This window comes from Typopeltis vanoorti, chromosome 1, assembly GCF_054136105.1.
Source record: "Typopeltis vanoorti isolate ZY-2024b chromosome 1, IOZ_Tvanoo_1.0, whole genome shotgun sequence".
NCBI lineage: Eukaryota > Metazoa > Arthropoda > Arachnida > Uropygi > Thelyphonidae > Typopeltis > Typopeltis vanoorti.
The window spans coordinates 169,805,016-169,827,121 of record NC_143549.1 but is presented as its reverse complement, the minus strand read 5'-3'; the positions used below and the strand labels follow the sequence as shown (position 1 = coordinate 169,827,121).

General features: G+C 35.1%; 1 protein-coding gene across 1 annotated transcript in view; it reads right to left on the bottom strand.

Moving 5' to 3' along the window:
* tst (superkiller complex helicase subunit twister) overlaps positions 1-22,106 on the bottom strand; it is a 362,155-nt gene that overhangs the window by 135,417 nt on the left and 204,632 nt on the right. Inside the window, exons 14-15 of the mRNA XM_090399997.1 lie at positions 8,490-8,636; positions 4,520-4,616 (exon numbers count right to left, since the gene is read on the bottom strand). Of these exons, the coding sequence (XP_090256123.1) occupies positions 4,520-4,616; positions 8,490-8,636 (244 nt within the window). The remainder of the gene's footprint in view (positions 1-4,519; positions 4,617-8,489; positions 8,637-22,106) is intronic.

Below are 22,106 nucleotides of genomic sequence, written 5' to 3'. Positions count from 1 at the left end.
CATCAAAGCTCACCATGATACCAGAACAGTGAAAATTAAAGCAGTATTTTGAAGTAAGAAGGTGATTTTTCTGTTCTACTGGTAGGTTAGATAAAAATTATTTTGATAATTTACATGTAGGACTGCCAATACAGCCAACCACTGGTCACAAGGGAATGCCTGTTAATTCTGGGAAATTATGTCATCATCCAATGAGTTTGTGCTGTCTAACAACTGATTGCATTTGTTCACTTGCAACTTGATGGAATCTCTGGTAATAGGTTTGTAAGTAGACCAATCAGAGCAGAATGCTGATTTTATGTTTATATTCTGATGCATCCAAAACGACAATGCAATTTCCTTTACTTACTTTAGAGATTATAATATTGCAAACATTCAAAGCACTCTCTCTCTTCTATTTTGGCCAAACTAGTAGTATTGTAGAAATCTGACAATCAAAACACATGGAATACACGTTTCTTCAAGGCTGAGAAATCTTGCTTGCAGAACTTGGAGCTCCTACTAGCAACAAGATCCTATGGGACAACACAAAGATTTTTCACAAGTTCTTTGAAATTCGAGACTCTTCAAAGAAAGTTATGAAGCTATTCAGAATTAATCATCTTAATCGGAATGACAGTCTAAAAATTTCCAAATTTTGGGAAATAGGGAGTCTGAACTCTTACCAAGATTCCTATCTTCAATTTGCAATACATATCTGTCATGAAAAAAGGTGATTTAGATAGCCAGATGTACAAGGGATTTCCAAAAAGTAAGGTAGCACTTTTTTTTTCCTTAATAATGATTAAAGGAAATGAGATAAAATACAATGCATATATAATAACCCATAGAGACCACCTTTGCAGTGTGGTGCTACTCTCACCTCACAGCTAATTCCAGTTGCAAGATGGCAGCTAATGTGCAAGTGGATCCAAAACAGGTGTCCGTGAAGTTATTAGTTTTTGCAAGCAAAAGGGGCTTGCAAAAGTTCTGAAGGGGCTTGCAACCAGTTCATGATGACATGCACCATGAACTGGTTGCTGTGTATGGCAAAAAGGTGATTTTCAAGAAGCAGGTGTATTTTTAGCGCAATGAATTGAAAGCAGGCCATGGTCACATTGCAGATCGACATTGGGCAGGCAGGTCTTCATTGAGCAAGAGAGAAATCAACAGTGATGCATTAAGTAAGGACATTGTTCTTGAAGACAGCAAGTGAAACTGTACGAAATTGCACAAGGAGTGAACTTGAACAAGTCCACTGTTTACAAAATTGTTCATGATGTTATGCATCTCCTTAACAGAAAATTCTGCATTTCTGGCAATCTCCTATCTCTACCATCCAGGTAGGAGATATTTCAGTGCACCATCAAAAAATTATTAAAGCCATTTTTCTTTTTATTTGACACATAGTGAAAGAAATCTTTGGGAATTCTTTTGGCATATCAGCTAGCTTTCACTCATAATCAGATTTTTCCTTCCAGTATGGTGATACTAGTCTCTTTTCTTGATACTAGATAATACTAGTCTCTTTTCTTGGCAGTGCTTTGTATTGCTCATGGGCATGCTCATCACTTTTTTTTTTTTTTTTTTTTTTTTTTTTTTTTTTTTTTTTTTTTTGCAACTCATGCTGATCATCCATCTAACTCCTACTTGATTTTTGTTCCTGAGTCTGGGTGTACGGTCTTATACTACCACCACTTGACCATCTGCCATGCACTGCTAACATCTCTCCAGTCTAAATTCTTATGATATGGAATTACTCTAAGCTGACTCCTCAGTTTGTAATAATAACTTGCTTTGTAATTCCATATATATATATATATATATATATATATATATATATCCTTTCTTATAAGAAAATTCTGCATTTCTGGCAATCTCCCAGGTCAAGCACTCCCAAACCTCGTGACCTTCCTTTACATATTATCTCAGACAATTATCACTCAGCAGCTGCATAAATTGCATTTCCTTCTCTCTCTCTCTCTATGATCATTTCACTTTTTAATCTATGTCTCCATAATTGAAGTCCCCCAAAATAATTACTTGACCTGCACTCATTGTGCTAATTTGTCAATGTATGCAGTTTATTGTCTCTTGCATCCCTTGGCCTGTGGCAGTAACCAACTATATATTTCATCTTGTTGGTCTTTATTTCACACCAGATACTCTCAAATGAACTACCTCTGCATCCATCTCCTCCTAATGTACTTCTACTCATTTTGGGTTCAATTTTAGTGTTATTATTAGCAAAATTCTTCCCATTCTGCTCCCTTTGTCTTCTCTGAAAATACTACATATCCCTTGCATTCTCTCCTTATGACTATATCATCATCTGTCAACTAAGTCTCACTAATGCCTATAACTTTTGGCTAAGTTGAACTAACCAATGTGAAAAACTCCTCGCCCTTATTCTGAATATTTTTGGCATTAGTATGCATAAACTACAATTTCTCCCTTCATCCTACACCTTGTGTTGATTATCCACTAATATTATAAGAACCCAGGGATGGGGATACATTCAGCAACATGTGAACACCCTCCCATTTTCTCATGTCTAGGATGCCTGGACTCTCACTCACTTGCATCCCTCCTGAACATTCTAGTTTCCCTGACTCTGCACCTCCAAATTCTCACTCAACAATACTTTCTCAAGACACCCAACTCTAATATTCATTGAAATGCAAACCACATTCCTTATATAAGTCCTTCTGTTCATCAATCTCTACATCATTTCCCCTGCACAATATGTCCACTGACTCATTTGCAATTATAACTCTTCATCTTAGCTTGCCTCATCATACCATGGCAACAGATTCATAATTTTTTTTTCTTTATTCTATATAAAGTAATTTATTTACTTCAACTCTTCTTATTCGTTTTTAGAAACAATTCTTTCATATTCTGCCGGCCTGGTTGGCCGAGTGATTCTCTCTCCTTTTGGCTGGAGAGCGTATCTGCTCTCCAGCCAAAAGGATGTGGGATCAAATCCTGCCATGGGCATGGATGTTCGTAATTGTCTGTGGAAATACTAGTGGTGGTGGTCAGCGGTAGATGGTGTTGGTGTAGATGATGAAGGTAGTTGTGGTTCGTTGTAGTTGGTGGATTGATGATAATAATATTCTCATGCACACCACACTTATCATCTGCTAGATCATTAGTACTGGCCAAGAAAATTATTTCTTTCATATTATCTCTCTGCATCCTTATAGCATCATTACATCCACAATCTTGGTCTCAGGGAAACACTATTTCATCAAGCTCTCTTCAAGTACTCCTCTTATGATTGAATCACCATAAAAAATTCAATCCTTTTTCTGTCTTTTACTCTTTCATATTCTGCTTTCTTTGTCCCTTCTTTCACCTCTATGCCATACAACACCCACTAGGTATTTCTCCAATCATCCCATCTTACATTTTGTTCTGCAAAGAACTGCACTCTCTCTTTCATTATTGCATGGTCATTCTTTTCATTTCCCACCATTTTATTTTTTCCATCATTCATAATGCATGCATCCTCACTTGTTTCTAACACTTCATTACAACAACAGCCTCACAGTGATTCACACTTGTATTTTCTTGTATTTTTTCATTCAACTCACCACTATCATTCTTCTTTCTCTCCCTACACTTCCAGCACTTGCTTTCAAAACACTTCCCCTTCACTTACACCTACTCACTAATTTTGCTTTCCTTCCACAAGTCCTTCACTCTCCATAAAGTGAATGAATTTTGCAAATACTGCAGCAAACAAAACAATGCATGATGAAATCATCCAACATTATGCATCAGTGCCATGATGTACAGTATGGTATACATATAACAAAAGTAACTCTTAAAACTTACACAAACAAGCACACAATTCTTACAAGCAAACAAACAAACTCATAAATATAATAATCCAGGAAAATTATTCAACTCATTTCTAAAACGAACTTATCAATGTCTTACAAACTCAAGATGCTATGATGTGCACCCTCTCTAGAGTAAGATATCTATTCTTGTTTTAGATAATCTAATCTTCATGAGTGGAGTTGCATTATTAAATAAAGTATTCAAAATAAGATGGCTGAGTGAAATAGCTTCATTTCAATCTTTTCAGTTCTTAATTTGACTTGAGGCAGGCAGTATAGCAGTTGCTCCATAAACATTAAGCTTTGCTAATCTATATTTGTATGCAAGAAAAAGAAGCACAGGTAACTTCCACTCTCCTAACAGGCTATAGCTTGCAATCCCATCATGGGCATGGAATTTTTGTGAATGCTGTTAGGTGGTAGATGGATTTTGCTGCCTTGTACAAGACCACTATTCTGCTTAGTAGAGGCCTGAAGTGGCATGAAAAAATTCCATATCTGATCTCTTCAGATCTCCAATAAGTAAGGTGATCTCTTATCAAATAATAAAATAAAAACAAAACATTATCATTATTATTTCTATGATATTGTAAATAAAAGCACGTTGTATGTGATATCATACAAATCACTTTGCAAAAGTATTCACATGGAATGCCATCTCCAGCCCAATTATTTAAGCTTATCCTTACCTGTTTCTGGGTAACATTTTGCCTTACTCCTTTAGGGCCTTGTGTCTGCTGAGACTTTGTTGCTCGTTCCTTCTTGGCAGAAAGAGCAGCCTGATAACTAAAATGAATTATTATTATAAATATATACACACACACACACACACACACACACACATAAGGAGAAATTTGAAAACTAAAATAATAAAAATAAAGACACAATGATTATTATGAATATATATATTAGGGATTAGGATGTCTAAGTTTATTTTCTTGCCAGTTCTCACCTTGCTATGTACAAAAAAGGAAGATAAGCATAAATGAAAATCAAAATGCTGATGCAGTTTTATTAGAACATTTTCTTGTATATAATAAGTTTAGAGCCCCTAACACTACAGTTACACATAGAATTTTATTTTCTATTCTTGTACCTGGATAATATCATGTACAACTGATCATCATTCATCTCTGTTCCAAGATGACTGCCACTGGTATAAAAGTTTGTCTAATAATAATCAGTATATGGTACAGCCAGATAGTGGATGCTTGAAAAATGAGCTGACCTAGCAGTAGTATCTGCAGCCTCGTTTCCAATGATCCCAACATGGTTTGGGATCATTGGAATCCAACAGATGTGTACATCCAAGTGCAACTTCCATAACAGAGAGGCCCTGGATGTTTCTCTAGCTGTAAACCTTTTTATTGACTGAAGAGAACTTTGCCAGTCTGAATATGTTATGCACTTTTGGTAGCAATGCAGTCTGGCATATTTTAATGCAAGTAAAGTTGTTAAGCTCTACTCGTATTTGTGCAGATATAATGCCGACTGGAAAGACATCAGAATATCCCACTAGGTCCTTCATTTTTGAGCTGCCTGTCTAAACAGGCAATTCAAAATGTTACAATTAGGTTCAGAGCAATATACTTGTAATGGCAGTCTATGGAATAACTGCTTTAAAGCTGAGTTAAATAAGTCTCTGATATGAAGCAGTGTTAGATCTCTCAATAATGTATGATGTAAGTGTGAAACAACTGCTCATATCACACATGCTGGAAAAAATGAGGAAAAGTAAACTAGGTCTCTGCTCTGGAGTACATTATGATGCACAAAGTGGCAATGAAATCATCTACCACTTAGTAGTTCCTAGTACCACAGAGGCTTAGTCTTATCCCTAAGAGAGTGAAATGCCACGCCTCTATTCCTGGCTACATTAGTTTGTCCCAAATGTTTCTTCAGTCTGTTGGTTTAATGCCTTTGGCTGCAAATATATTCAAATGAATCCACCAATGCTGAGTTGCAGACAGAAATTGCTATGGACTGCCCATACACCACTGAAGTTCAACATACTCCACAATATGGTATCATTGTGATCCGTTCTGTTAGTGTTCTAGACTTGTAAAGTTTAGTCCATGATAGTGTTATCCTGTTAATCTAGCTTAGTTATCTCAGAAGAATGTCCTTGTGTCTATCTTAGGTCCACTCCTATATCCCCAGGATTCAGTTTACAATTAAAAAAAAAAGAGAGAGAGAGAGAGAGAATAATATTCTGCCCTACATTTATATTTTGACCACAAACCACCTTATAACTTTCAATTTGCAAGTAACCTAAACCAGCACTTCCTAAACCTAAACTGTAGGCTGCGGCTCCCTTGGGGGCCATGAAATAATGAAAACAAATTTAAAATGTTTTAAGACTAAGCAGATTTTTTTTAATCTTAAAAGAAACTTATTTAATTTTTATTATTTCTTTTTTGCTATTTTTTATATTTTAATGAAAAAATCACACATTGGTTCACAAATTTTGCTTCCTGCTTATTTCGGCGCTTAATGAATATTAGTAAACATATGCTTACTTATATAAGTTTCATTTCAAAGGTATTGATAAGAAGCACAAAAAAGCTTACAAACGCAAAATCGTGTGCTCATTTAAAACAGCCAAGTTTTTTGCGCTTTAAATTAATTTTTCAATCACATGCATCAGAACTATAAATGAACTCCCTTATTCATGTAATTTACTAATTTCATTTTGTTAGTCTGTGGTGTGCCGGTATTGGTACGTCGTGCTATTATTTGATCTATTCTACGTTAAAAATTTAACCCTGTGATGGATAAACCCAGTGGCTCATAAAAAAACAATCAGAAGAAGCAGAAACAGACTACAAACAACAGTATCTCATATTTTACCAGAATAGTCTGCATCATCTTCAGTGGCAGACGGTAAGAGGCAAAAAATGTTGTAAAAAAAATTTGAAAAATACAATCCTTTTTATTTGAAATATGGGTTTGTACTATCATATAATGATTCCAAACAAACCTGTGTAATTTTTTTTTTTTCAATGGGGACTGTGAAATATTTTAATTTTTCCAAAGGGACCTTTAGATCCATAAGTTTGGGAAGCACTGACCTAAACAATAGTTTGGGGAGAATAATTTGTGCATAAGAACAAACTGCCACACAATATTACCTAGTCTAGCCATAAATACTGTTACAACTTGAACAGTGCATAAACCTTTAATCCATCAGTAAATCATTTACAGCATATACAAACCACATGTAATGTTCAAAACGTCCCCTTTATGCCCTCACACATATCCAAAGTTTGTAAAGCCATATATTGATGGTAGCACACACACAACATTCAATGGAAATGCTACCACTGCTTGCACAAAATCCACCTTCTGGCGATACTGATGTATTATTTTTTTTTTTCAGGCTACTCTCTCAAACTCTGAACACAATTTGAAGTCCAATGGGGACTTCCAGATAGTCAATCAGATGTGATATGTGGTCAGCACATTCACCTCCAACTACTGTTATGTAGTCCTTGCCATGTGTGTAGGGGCTGAGTCCTGTTGGAAGGTCAACTGCCTACCATGAAAGGTGGTGTTGTTCAGAGAACTCATACAGTATGTTCCTGCACAGCGTCTTGATACACTTTAGTGCAAGTTTTACCCCTTTCTCTCAAAAATGCAACTTGGATATATCCTGATACGTCATCCCTCCCCCCCCACACACACACACTAAATCATCATTCATGTAAGGCAATGACCTCTCTGAATCCTGGTTGCTATAGCACATGCTGTGCGACCATCCGGGGCATATAACCTAGTCATTTTGGTGCTTAAACAATCCTTTAATGAATATTTTCTCATCTGTGAAGAGGATATATCTGTGTCTGTTGTTCACATACCACTGGAGAAGTGCTTTTGATTTTATCACCCTCTGCTGCATGACTTGTGGTGTTAGGAAGTGTCCAGTAGAATGACGATAGAAGGTCATCAGTTAGTACATGCGACATCGTTCTATTCTCTGTGAAATGTTCATCTCTTGTGACATCACTTTCTGCATTCTTACAGGATTACCTTACTTGTGAGGACTGTGAAGGTATGCCTCTGCTGTAAGGTAATCCTGTAAGAATGCAGAAAGTGATGTCACAAGAGATGAACATTTCACAGAGAATAGAACGATGTCGCATGTACTAACTGATGACCTTCTATCGTCATATCGTAGCATGGTCAACCTGTTCTATGGTGGTCAAATACGTCTTCTGTATCATTATAACAGTTAATAGTCCAATACACAAATATCTTAGTGTTTTTGAGTGTTTTTAACATGTTGAAAATAACAAGAGGCTGCATTCCAACCTTGTGAAGTGCTAACACAGCTATAGGTTTCTCATAATTTTCTATACATTTAAACCCGTATGGCTAGACAACTCTACTAATAAACGTGAATGTTGGCTGTGCACAGCACCACTAATGGATCCAGGCTTGCACAATTCTGTGGGCAGCACAGGGACAAAACTGTGTATATAGACATGAAGTTTTATTTTAAAAAATATAAAATTATTAATACAAAAAAAATATGCAAAATGATATAAAAAATTCATATAGTAGTATTAACAGTACAGATTATGCAAGCAGTTTTCAAACTAAGAGCACTGATATTCTTTATCATTTAATTTAAGAATACAAAAAATAAAATTGATTTACCCACTGGTCAGGAATTTGCCACTTGAATCAACAAGAAGAAATCTTTCATCTTGGGTTTTCCCAACACTACCTGTGTACAGATAGTGCTCCAGAGGGACAGGTCTTTTCAACGTACTTATCACATAAATCTTTCTCTTTTTTATTCTCCTAGTTAATAAAAAAATTAGTAAATATTAATGTGACCTACTAAATGCACTTTTCAAAATAAGCAATAAATGGTGTTTCCCATCATCTAAGATCTTTTAATCAGATCTTAGATGATGGGAAATCATTATTACTATTACTATTATTACGGGCAACTCCAGGGAGTCATTAGACTCATCGAGGGAGGCCCCAAATCATATTCATCACAACTATTTGACATTCATACAGTATCTATCATACCTCGCCTTAAACTCATTCACTGTCACAGCATCCACTACAGACTCAGGGAGCGCATTCCACTCATTCACTACTCTAAAAGTAAAGAACCCAGCTCTAACACCTTTACTAACCACACTTTTGCCCAGTTTCCATGGATGTCCCCTAGTCCTCCCACAACCAGCCCTGTTCTCAAAAATATCTTCTGAATTAATTTTATAGAAACCCTTCAGTAATTTGAATGTCTCAATCATATCTCCCCTCCTCCGCCTATCAACCAATTTTTGCAACCCACAAATCCTCAACCTGTTCTCATACGGTTCATTCCACAGACCTGCTATCATCTTGGTCACTCGCCTCTGGATCCTCTCCACCTCCTCCCCATCAAGAAGAAACCTAGGTGACCAAATCTGAGCACAGTATCTGATTCATAATCAGATAAGAAATCATCTAAGATCTGATTAAAAATCTTTACCAAATCATTAGGTAAATGGACAGACCAAATTAAAATTGTGTTTAAAACTTAATTAAATTATAGAACTGGGTCAAGACTTGAAATTAAACTGCTTTTTTTAATCCAATACTTTCACACTCAGCATCTACAAGAATTAAATTACACTGAATTCCAAAGTACATATAATTTGTCAGCTAATACAAGGTAAATATGTGCTCTGTGTATTCACCTATCTGACATTCCTCTAGGAAGATGGCATAACTTGATGTCACTTCACTTTTTTTTTTTCCAAAGCCGAGTTGTCTGTAGGTTCTTGTTGCTCTCAAAAAGATCTACAAGATGGCAAAATCTGGTATGTCAGCACCCAATATACATGGAGATAGAAGTGGTGTCAGTATCTGATATGTTAAGATTATTTACTTATGGAAATGGCAGAGTTCTGCCACCTTGAAGTGTTGTTACACTACATTAAACTTGAAGATGGCAAATCTTGATGTGCTGACATATCTATTTTTGTCATCTCAGAGACTGTATTATTTTCATGCTGTGAATGGGAAAAGCTAATTTATTAAGTTTTTCTTCCTGAGAATTTGTAAAACGAAAAGTTGGTAATCCTTTCTTTTAAGCTTACACAGTGATACGAATGCATTTTTGAAAATTATGGAGACAACTACCGTGCTTGAATAAAAACACGGTTTGAACATATGGAGTCCCGAAAATACACAAACAAAATGGTCCCCTTCAACCTATTGTGGAAGGAAATCATAGCCCCGATTACCAATTAGCCAAGAAATTAGCGTCAACACTCAAGAAGTTGGTAGGTCATTCCCCCTCCTACATAAAGAACACACAACACTTTATAAACAAAATTAAAAATATAACACTCGACAAAGATGACTTATTAGTCAGTTTCGACGTTTCTGCCCTTTTCACTAATGTTCCCATCAATGACACAATTCTCCTACTACAGAACAAATTTCCACCCGACATTACGGCCCTCTTTGCCCACATACTACAGTCCGGTTACTTCATGTGGCAAAATAAATTTTACCTACAAAAAGAAGGTGCAGCTATGGGCTCACCACTATTCCCCCCGCCCCAAATTGCTAACTTCTACATGGGCTCTAGATTCTGCCACGCTAAGACCAACAGTTTGGCTTAGATACACCGACGACGTGTTCGTGATCTGGCTGCACGGGCAGCAAATGCTAAACACATTCCTTAGCTACCTGAACAAACAACACAAATGCATACAATTTACCATCGAAATCGAAAATCAAAACTCGCTCCCGTTGCTAGACACACTAGTCACACTTTTCCTTCAGGCAGTCTATCCTTCACGGCCTACCAAAAACTGACACATACACTGGCCAATACATACATGCTAATTCATACCAACACCCATTACAAAAATATGGAGTCATTAACACCCTTAAAAACAGAGCTACAACAATTTGCTCTAACTAGCAAGCCCTGAAACAAGAACTAAAAATCATCAGTGACACATTCATAAATAATGGATATAACAAAAATACCATTAATAAAATACTCCATAAAACAACAACAAAAACAAATCTAGATTACAGTAAAACCATAGCCATCCCATACATTATCCTATTATCCTAAACTATAGCCATCCCATATATTAAAGGGTTATCAGAAAAAATCAACAGAATCCTACAACATTATAACCTCAATGCCACCTTTAAACCACCCACTAAACTTAAAACCATATTCAGCTCCTATAAGGATCCTCTCCTCCCATTGGCACATCCTGGAGTCTATTGCATCCGCTGCACCTGCAACTTACCGTACATTGGTGAAACAGGATGGACAATCCCTAAACGCAAGAAAGAACACGTTAGACACATTAAATATAACCATTATGGTGAAGCAGGCCGCTCAGATCACGTGCTCAACACCTTACACCAAATCAATTGGAAAAGCACCCACTCTTTACACCACACAAAAACCTGGTATGAAAGGAAATTTAAGGAAGCCTGTGAAATCCTGATAAACCACCCAAATATCAACAACAAAGATGGCATGAAAATTCCAAGGATCTGGATGGCACACAATCAGCCCACCTAATCCAGCATAAGTCAGGACAGTCCGCGCAGTTAGCCTAGTGGCTTAGCGCTTCACAACCATATGCCTGGGGAAGGAGTGTCCTAGGTTCGATTCCTGTCGCTGACGTGAGGTGCTTAAGGATCTTCCTCAGCCATAGCCAAGTTAGCCGGTCTTGGGCGTGAACAGCAGGGTTTTTCCGCCAGTTTATCTGGGGTTTTTCATCCTGCAAGCAGGCAAACCGGCTCCCTGTGTGTTCACAGGGGGTGACCATCCTATCCTCGTACTTAGGTTACGAAATCCAAGCATGCTTGGAAGGTTGTGGGCCTTAAAGGCCTGTTAAAGCCATTGGGATAGATATTTAGATAAGTCAGGACTCTAGCCAATCTTCAGCTAGTATTAGAAACCATTCCATACCAACTGGCTGGAATGTACATATATAATCATGATGTTAATATATGTATATAGATAGATACATAGACTTGTTGTTGTGCCCAATGTATGTCTACAGCCAACAGATAACACTAATAATATGACTCTAGTGTAGCAGTTGGTCAGTAACTTTAACAAACCAGTTTGATTGTAGTGTAGCTTGTTTTCTGTGTACAGTTGTATGCTCCAGAAGATGACCTTGACATAGAGGTCGAAACGTCGAATGTAGATTTTAGTTATATTAAACTAAAGTTTTTATTCAAACACGGTAGTTGTCTCCATAATTTTCAAAAATTTAAAAGTTGGTAATCTTTGCATATAGCATAAATTTTGTAATGTTCCTTTTCAGGGGACTGAAGAGACATTATTTTGTGTTATTGAGAAGGGTGTTTTCTTTATTTGTTATATTATGGTATGAAAATTAAAAATGTGCATTTGCATGAAGTGCAAGGAAAGCTTACAAGGATTTCTTTACTGATGCTCATAAGTAAAGACATTTGTGGCATATTAAGAATTCATAAAGGAGTAAATAAGCTCAGGCCAGGTAAGAGAGAGACATATTACAGGAAAACAAAAATGTTGTTCACCTGTACAAGGATGTCAGCCATGATGATACAAATGAAGATAAAGCTCCTGCCACTGTGGTGAGCACTGTCACATGTAAAAAATCTGTTGCCGGTAAAAGAGAAACAAAGTCATATATTTCAGATAATCATGGAATGAAATTTTCCTGTGAAACTTAATGCATCTACTTCTACACCATAAATTTTAATGGCTGAAAACAACTCTCAACAAGGCAATTCACAAGCCCTGCATGATTTTGAAGAATATGAAGAAAAGAATGATGACTCTACTGCAGATCCTGATTGGCATCCTGAAGTTGAAAACAATAGCAGAAAATAATTAAACTACTTACATGAAATCAACAGAAAGATGTATATTTGAAAGGGAATGTCACTCAACTGAATGATGCAGCTGGAGCCACAGATGTCACATGTGCTCAAGAATCTGAATCTCAACAATGTGATTCTGCAAGTAGTGCTTCATCAGATCTCAAAAGAAATTTTTTTTAAGTCAATTACAATTTCTTATAATCTGTGTGTGGAAACATCAAAAATAATAGTTTGCTAGAAAATATTTATGCATGTGAACAAGAGGCAAAATAGATGTTCTTGTTCATAAATTACAAGATCCTCCAACTGTTTTTGTTTTCCCTACACCTGATGCAAGGGAAAGGCATACCCCTAAAAACAAATTAGTAAATAAATGCAATGAAATTAAAGCTCTCCTTGTAAAGTATCTAAAACATGTGAGCCACTCTTCATGAAGATTCATTCAAGAAAATATACATCCCCAGCCACTTAAATATAAGATAAGAATTATGCATGTGATGAAATAGAATATGAGAGTAAAAGAACAGATAAGCAATCAGCTAAGCAAAATCCAGATGAAAGAGTACTTCTTTTGGATTTGTAGCAAGTTTGGCCAACTAACATTGATATAAAAGAATTCTCTTTACTTACAATTTAACTGTAAGACTGGTCATCTATTGAGTCTACTGAGTGCTACATGTGGAATGAAGTAGTTGGAGGGGGAGGTATGGACCAAATTGCTTCTTGTGTTTTTAAGAAAATTATGAGTTTGCCAAATACTATAAAGCATGTGAAAACCTATTCTGACACTTGAAGAGTGCAGAATCAGAACATTAACATGGTTGTAATGTTCAGTGTTGCATTGCTTAAAAAACCAAGATCACTGACCAGAATTTCCTATTGCCTGGGCTTGCAAGGCTAAAGTGTGATATTGAGCATGCTAGAATTGAAAGAGCAAAGATACAAACTGAAGAGGAAACAAAAATTATGATACCTAGAAACTGGTACCAGTTTGTAAGGATGGTCATAGGTAAAATGAAGTTCAAAGTCATTGAAATGAAGCAGAATGATTTCCTTGCTTTTTCACAACTTCATATGAAACCTCAATGATGAAAGAGAGAAAGTGCAATAACTCAATGAATCTACTTCAAGTATAGCCTTAGATGTGCACTAAAATTTAAAACTTTGGATCTAAAGAGAAGAAGGGAAAGGAAAAGGAAATCTATTGCGGTGCCACTCTTTTAAAAAACATCCTTGGGAATTAATTCTCATGAAATGAGATCTCTTTAACAGTCTTGAGCCTACTACATGCAGATTATCATGATTTATACAAGACTTTACCAGAAAACAACCATACAAGGGAGTATGATAAACTGGGGGGCACTGTTTGGAAATGCATTTTGATGAATAAAGACTGTGTATTTTTAATCTTTTTTTTTTCTTTTCTTAACACGAAATAATATTCATGGAATATTATTTTATGAACGAGCTCATAAAATAATATTCCACGAATAACATTTTTATTTTTTTGTTATTATACTGCATATGTACTAGCTTCAACATCAGCGTAAATTTAAAAATTAACTGGATATTGATTAGTCGTCGTCTTCTTGAGTATTCTGCAATTGAGCAGGTTCTTCTCTTAGTAGCAAAAACTTTTCTTCCACTCTCTTCTGTTCTGAGCCTTCTCTTTCAAGGTTGTGTACCTGTCTCTATTCAGCATGTCATCTAGCATTGTTTTCCTTACTCTTTCTCTGGGTCTTTTTCCGTCTATTTTTCCTTCGATGGCATCTCTGATGATTCCATTCCCTCTCAGAATATGTCCAATTCAGGACAGAATATGTCTTGAATTGGACATATTTCCTTTCTTCTTTTTATCCTCCTTAACAGACTTCTTTCTTCTTCTTCTACTCTTTTTAAGACCTCTTCATTAGTTATTTTATCTGTCCATTTGATTTTTTCCATCCTTCTCCAAATCCATCTCAAAGCTTTCCAAAATCTTAATTTCTTCTTTCTTCAATGTCCAAGTTTCAGCTGCATAGAGGACAACACTCCACACATAACATTTTATTAGTCTTTTCTTTAGGTTTCTATCCATTTTACTTCTGAAGAAATACATTTTCTATTAAAGGCATCTCTTCCCATCGCTATTCTTCCCTTTATGTCACTTTTACATCTTACATCACTGCTAATAACACTTCCTAGATATTTAAATGTCTTTATTTGATTCAATTTTTCCCCATTTATTCTGATATCCATATTTGCCTCTTTCCTTGCTATTTTCATTACCTTTGTTTTTCTGATGTTAATTTTCATTCCATAATTGAAACAGAATTCCAGTAATCTGTTCAACAGATGCTGTACTCCTGTTTCAGTATTTGATAATAATGCCTTGTCATCTGCATATCTTATTGCAAATATCTGTCTACCTCCAATCTTTATTCCTTCTTCCGAATTCTCCAGTGCTTCTTTTAACATTGCTTCAGAATACATGTTAAACAAAATTGGTGAGAGAGGAGTAAGACAGCCTTGTCTTACTCCTCATCCAATGATACCTGGTTCTGTTGTACCATTATGTCTCTCCCCATGGCAGTTTGTCCCATATATATATATTGAAATAATTAGCCTTCTGTCATTCCAATTTATACCAATCTTTTCCATTACTTCTACCATCTTATCTCATTTTACAAAGTCAAAAGCTTTTTCAAAATCTATATAACAGATATTAACTTTATTCGCTTCCAGACATCTTTCACTTACTATTCTTAACAGTCCAATTCCATCTCTTGTTCCCCTTCCTGAAACCAAATTGATCTTCTCCAAGAAATTCTTCCACCTTAGATGCAATTCTTCATGTTAAGATTCTCATAAGTATTTCTGATATATGGGAAATGAGGCTTATTGTTCTAAAATCCTTGCAATTCACTGCATTACTTTTCTTTGGTATAGGTATAAATATTAAGGTCAAAATCTTTTGGTAATTCTCCTTTGTTATAAATTAAATTTATTATTTTGGTTATTTCTTCAGTTCCTTTCTTCTGAAGTTGTTTCAGGAATTCTGCAGGTATTTCACCTATTCCTTCTGCCTTTCCATATTTTAGTTCTTTAATGGCCATTTCTACTTCTGTCTTCAAAATCTCTGGGCCTAGATCATCTTCATTTACCTTCTCTATATCTTCTAATGGCAACTCATTTGGTCTATTTTCCTTGTCATATAGATCTTCGATGTATTTCTTCCATCTCATTAAAATTTTATCTTCTTCAGTTATAATTTCTCCATTTTTATTTTCTATTCCTCTAGCTCGAATTCCATTTCTCTTGTGATTCATGCTTCTGGCTTTTTCATACAAAAGATCATACCTTCCCACTTTCTCATAATTTTCCATTTCTTCAAATTGTTTTTTAAGCCAATCTTCTCTACTTCCCTTCTCAATTTGTCACCCAAGGTTCTATATTGTATTTTCCCTTCTGGGGTGTCTTTATTTTTCCATTTTCTTCTTTCTTCCATTAGAGAAATCATCTAATTAGTTATCCAAGATTTTTTTATTCTTTTAGCTCTTACATATCCAATTTCTTCTTCTGATTAGACAGTGAATTTATTTAATTTTTTTTTTTTATATATATAGGAGCATGCTGTAGATGAGGTTGTAGTATTTCATTTATGATATATTATTTTTCTTTTTTATTCTACATATCTAGTTTTGACATCTGTGTAAACTGAGAAAATTAATTTATAATAGTATAGGCAAAACATGAGCTGAGAAAATTTCTGCTTTTATTACTTTTATGCCAATGAAACCAAGGCATAAAGATAAAAAGACTTCTAATTAATCATTTTCAAATAAAACATTTTATATGAACAAAACTTGATTTCTCATAAGCCCTTGAACATTCATAATGCTCTCCTAAAATCTGAAAAAAAATAAAAAATAAAAAATAAGTGCACCTTATCAACTTCTGCCATCTTACTACAGATTTAATGTTGGAATATAAACTTAGCATTTCCCAATTTTTTTAAAATTTCTGGCATCCATATTTCGCATACAATTTGAAGTTTTGCAATGTTAATATCTTGACATTAATGTGAAGGCTTTTAATAAATAATACTTGTTCATCAGTGCATTACTAAAGCATGAGAAAGTCATTCATATTTTCTAAGTGCTGTTCAGTGAAACAGAGTAAAGTGAAAACAAAAAAAAAGCTGCCTCTAATTGCAGTTATTTGAGCATAAACAGAAGGAGTGGAGTACTAATGGTTAAATCAAGATAACTGGAAGAAGACCTGTACATGACCTGTAAATAATTCAGACAACAAACTGGTGTTTCTGACCTAGTGTCCAGTCCTCACATTCCTGTGATGCACTTGGATATTGAACCAATAAGAACTGGGCTGGAAATTGGGACTTAGTTATCCAAACTGCATTCTTTATTGGATAAAACAACACATACACTATGATGAACACAACAATCAAATCATGCAGCTTGAGCACTGCCAAACTGATAAACATGAGTTGCACTAGTTTTGTATGAGAATCAGGGTAAAGAATGAAGATGCATTAATGAAAAAGAGATAGATGGAGCAAGTAAAGAAATTACAAACCATGTTAGGATAATTAACTGATGTTAACAAAATGCAGGTGAGATACTAATACATAATAACTATAGGATGATTTATTCAGGCAAACAGTGATCAGGGAAAGGGAGCAGTAGCTGGAGTACTCAGCATTAAAGTTTCTCAATGAGAGGAAATTTCAAAACTGAAGTTGAAACTTATTTACTTGTACCTATTGTCCCACTGATGGTACTGCAAAAGAGAATCACCAATTCTTTGAGCCATTAAGAGATGCAGAACATAAAAAATAAAATAAAAAGGAAATGCTGGTTCTTGTTGAACATAACCAGTAGAGTAGGAAAGGCATTAAACCTATAAAATATTCTCAGAAATATAAATGAAAAGGAAGGGCAATAATTCAAGACATGGAATATTCATCACTAACACTGCTACTCTAAGATGTGTATAAATTCACATACACACAAAAAAAAATAAATAATAATGCCCTAGTGAACTTGTTATTCTTGAAGAATATATATTCAAACTGACCAGAATGATTCAGAAAACTGAAATATACAGAGGATTTGAAATAGAGATGATCACCATTTACCAGAAATATACACAAAGGCTTTAAAAAATCAAAATAAAGCACTTTTCAGAGATGGACTACAGACTCAAATATACAAATGTTATTGGGAAAAAGTCAAGGAGTTTGAAAAGGTTATTTAAAATTACAAGTGAGGTAGCTAGGGCTATGATGTGCCAGTGTACTATATTAATTGCATGTTTTCTTCTGACCAAGCTCGTCTTGAGATTTTCATATCAGATGGATGTAGCAAAATCTGCAAAAACTGAATTAAGCCAGGGAACTATGTAGTAAAGTAAAGTTGCCTGCAAGGATAGAAAAATCAGCAGTAATCCTGGAAAAGTAATACAATCCTCAAGAACTCTTCAGCTAAGTTGAATAACTTCTATAATTAATTTGGTATGAAAACTGTCAGTAAAAAAGAAATAGGAGTATGGAAAGAAGAAAGTTATGGCAAACTAAACATGGAAACAAATGATAAAATAAGAAAAACTGGTGAGAAGCCAACTGGGCAAATTTGACTTATGGAATTAGGTTAGAAATAAAACAGTACATGAAAAACTGGAGATCACAAATATGAGAGTTCTGAAAAAAAAATGGGAATGAACATCAGCAAAATATCAAAAATGAAGATATCAGAAAGGAATGCGACACTACTAACATACAAGAATGTGCAAACAAAACTAATCTAACGTGGTGATGTTAATGCAGTTAATTTAAGCTCCTCAGAATGTTAAAATATAAGATCTGACCATATAAGAATCCTAACAAAGTTTTATTCGAAAAAAAAAAAAAACTGTGATAACAGGAATTTAATTATACTAACATGTGTAATTATTAACATATATCCAATTTTTTTTTTCAGAAATTTGTTGTAAATTATAACCATAAAGCATAACATGAAAGATTTCTTGCATTCTAGATGGGATTAACAATTTTTTCAAATGAATGCCAAATTTTTTGCACAGTGAATTTTTAATGCACTACACCCCCCCCCCAAACACACACACTAATGACAATGATATTAATGTCTTGATTTAAGTTTAAAGTATGGTCTTTTCTTTTTTTTCAAGATGTTTGCTTTTTAGGAAGTCATTTCATTTTATTTTGTCTCTGTTCATGCATCTTAATTCAAGTGCCTAAACTTTCTTGTCAGTAAAATGTTTGAATATTTTCAAACCTTTTAATGACTAGAATATTTTATTAGTAATTAACTTTTTATATTTCTCATTGTATTTGTTTGTTCTATAGAAAACTTCAGCATAAGCAGTTTAACAGTTTTTTTTCCTTTCTTTTAATGTGACCCTCTCCCCCTTCATGAAAGGTTGTAAACCTATAGTACATTAGTATTGCAAATAAACTAACAACTTTTTTTAAATTTACATATACATATATATATATATATATATCATCATCATCATCAAATTCCTGACATGTACCCTCAAGGGGTGTACAGGATATGACAGCACTACATGAAAAAATTACATCATTACTAACTTCCTATCTACAATTTTCCTCCAAATCAGTCTGTTACGTGTCAAGACTCCAACATTATCAGATCTTATATTTCTATCATCTAAGGCATTTTGTACCGTATCAATCCACCTGTATCTTGGTCTTCCTCTGGGTCGTTTTCATGCCAACCTGGCAGAGAACACTTGTTTTGCTAATCTTTCCTCGTCCATTCTATTTAAATGACCATACCACCTATGATTAGCTCTGCTAACGCATTCCTGGATGCTGACAATGTCAAGTTCTTTCCTAATATCCTCATTTTTAATATGATATTACCATTGATGCCATCTGTTCACGCCTCTAATCTTTCTCAGGACTCTCATATCTGCGGTCTCTAGTCTTTGGTCAAGTGTTTTACTTCTGACCAAGCTCTCAGATCCATAAGTTAAAACTGGTTTGAACACTGTCTTGTATACAGCTAATTTAGTGTTCCGACTAATTTCTTTCTTATTCCATATGAATTTATTCAATTGACTTCCCACCATACCAGCTTTGCTGATTCTATTGTCTATTTCTATATTTAATTTACCATCTTCAGTAAAAATCGTGCCTAAGTACCTGAAATGTTTTACTCGTAGCGGATTTATTTAGAAGTATAACATCATCCGCATAAAGCAAAGAGCTGACATTAACATCTCCAATTTTGATATCAGGTTTAATACCACATTCCTTCATAATGTGATCCATATAGATAATGAATAACAGAGGGGATAATATACATCCTTGTCTGACACCAGATTTAACATTAAACCATCTTCCTGTAATTCCTTCAATTCTAACTGCTGACTTACAACTCAAATAAAGACTAAGTATTGCTTGATATAATGCCCCATTGACACTATATAACTGCAGCGTATTGAATAGTTTCTCTCTTGGCACCTTGTCATATGCCTTTTCCAAATCGACAAAACTTAAATACAGATCTTTGTTATATTCCCATGCTTTCTCAACTATTTGTCGTAAAGTGAAGATCTGATCCTGACAGCCTCTATTTGGCCTGAATCCAGCTTGTTCTTCACCAAGCTTTTCTTCCACAATTCTTCTCAACCGTTTCTCAAGTATACTTGCATAGATCTTGCCAGGAACACTCAGTAGGGAAATACCTCTGTAATTCTCACATGCAGTTTTATTTCCCTTTTTTATATATGGTTACTATGAGAGCTCTACTCCAATCATCAGAAATTCGTCCCTCTATCCAGGCATTCTGAACTATGCAGTGCAGCCACTGTAAGACTTTTATACCACCATACTTCAGCATTTCTGGTCGAATATCATCTACTCCACATTTCAAACCTTTGATGGCTTTTTCTACTTCAAGTATGGATATGTGTTCCTGACTGTATGCCTGGTCAGTGTTTTTTATCACTGTGCAGTCATCACTGCTTGTTTCACTTAGCAGTTTTTCAAAGTAATTACTCCATATTTCAAGGATATCTTTTTCTCCTGTTTTCATGTCACCTTTATCATGTCTTTTTACAGCACTCTTTCCTCCATTCCTAAGCTTCTTCAACAACCTCCAGAATATTTTGCCACCTTCTTGATATTTATTTTCTATATTCTTGCGAAAGTTCTCCCATGACTTTTGTTTAGCTAGTTTTACACACTCTTTAGCTTTCTTACATTTGTCTCTGTATTCTGTAAGAGGAAAAGCTGACTTATTTGCCAGGAACTTTTGATATGCTTTCTTCTTTTCCTTCACTGCCTCCTGTGTCCACCAGGGAGTTCTGATTTTTTTATCCTTACAACCTCACCACATGCCTCTCTGGCAGAATCAATGTTTTCTTCAGAGTTTGCCACTAAATCTCCAAGGTTTGATTCCTGTTCTCAAACTCTCATTTTCTTTTCAATAATCTTTATGTATTTTAGTCTACAGTTTACATCTGAGAGCTGCTCAACTTTTATTCGCTTTAAAACTTTCTTACATGTTATTCTTTTCAATATGAAATTCAATTTTATCCTGCTCAAGACTAAATAGTGATCACTTCCAATTTCAAATCCTCTGTACACTCTGGTGTCCTGCACCAGGGAGAAAACATCACTATCAACAATAACATAGTCAATGAGACTTTTCTTATTCCTAGCCTCTTCTCTCCATGTAAATTTGTGCACATTTTTATGTTGGAACATGGTGTTAGTAATAACCAGTCCATGTCCTGAGCAGAAATCCAACAGATATTTGCCATTATTATTAGCTTTGCTCTTTTCTCCAAATTTTCCCAAAATATTTTTGTATGTCTCACAATCATTTCCTACTCTGCTATTTAGATCCCCAACAAGGACCAACTTTTCCTTTTTCACTGTGTCAGTTGCTTTTTCTAAAGCCTCAAAAAATTCCACCACTTCTACCTTAGTAGAACCTTCTGTGGGACCATAGGCACAAATAAGTCTCATTGTCCAGTTCCCCATTCTCATATTTGCCCACATTACTCTACTTGATACTGACTGCCATTCAAGAAGATTAGCCTTGTATTTTGTGTTGAATACTACGGCTACTCCTTCTTTTCCTTGATTGTCATTGCTTGAATATAACATTTTGTATTTATTGCTCAGAAAGATCTCACCAGTTTTGGTCTTTTTTGTTTCAGTCACCCTTATTATGTCGATCTGGTACTTATCTAATTCCTCAGCTAGCTCCATTTCTTTGCCATTCAGGCTTCTTACGTTGATAGTACCGATCTTTAACTCTGGTGATGTTGAGTTGGGGTTTGTTTTCAGATTTGTTCCAGTAGCTGACTTTTCGCTGTTCGCCCTGTTTCCCTGGCGAAAACAACGGGGCCTTG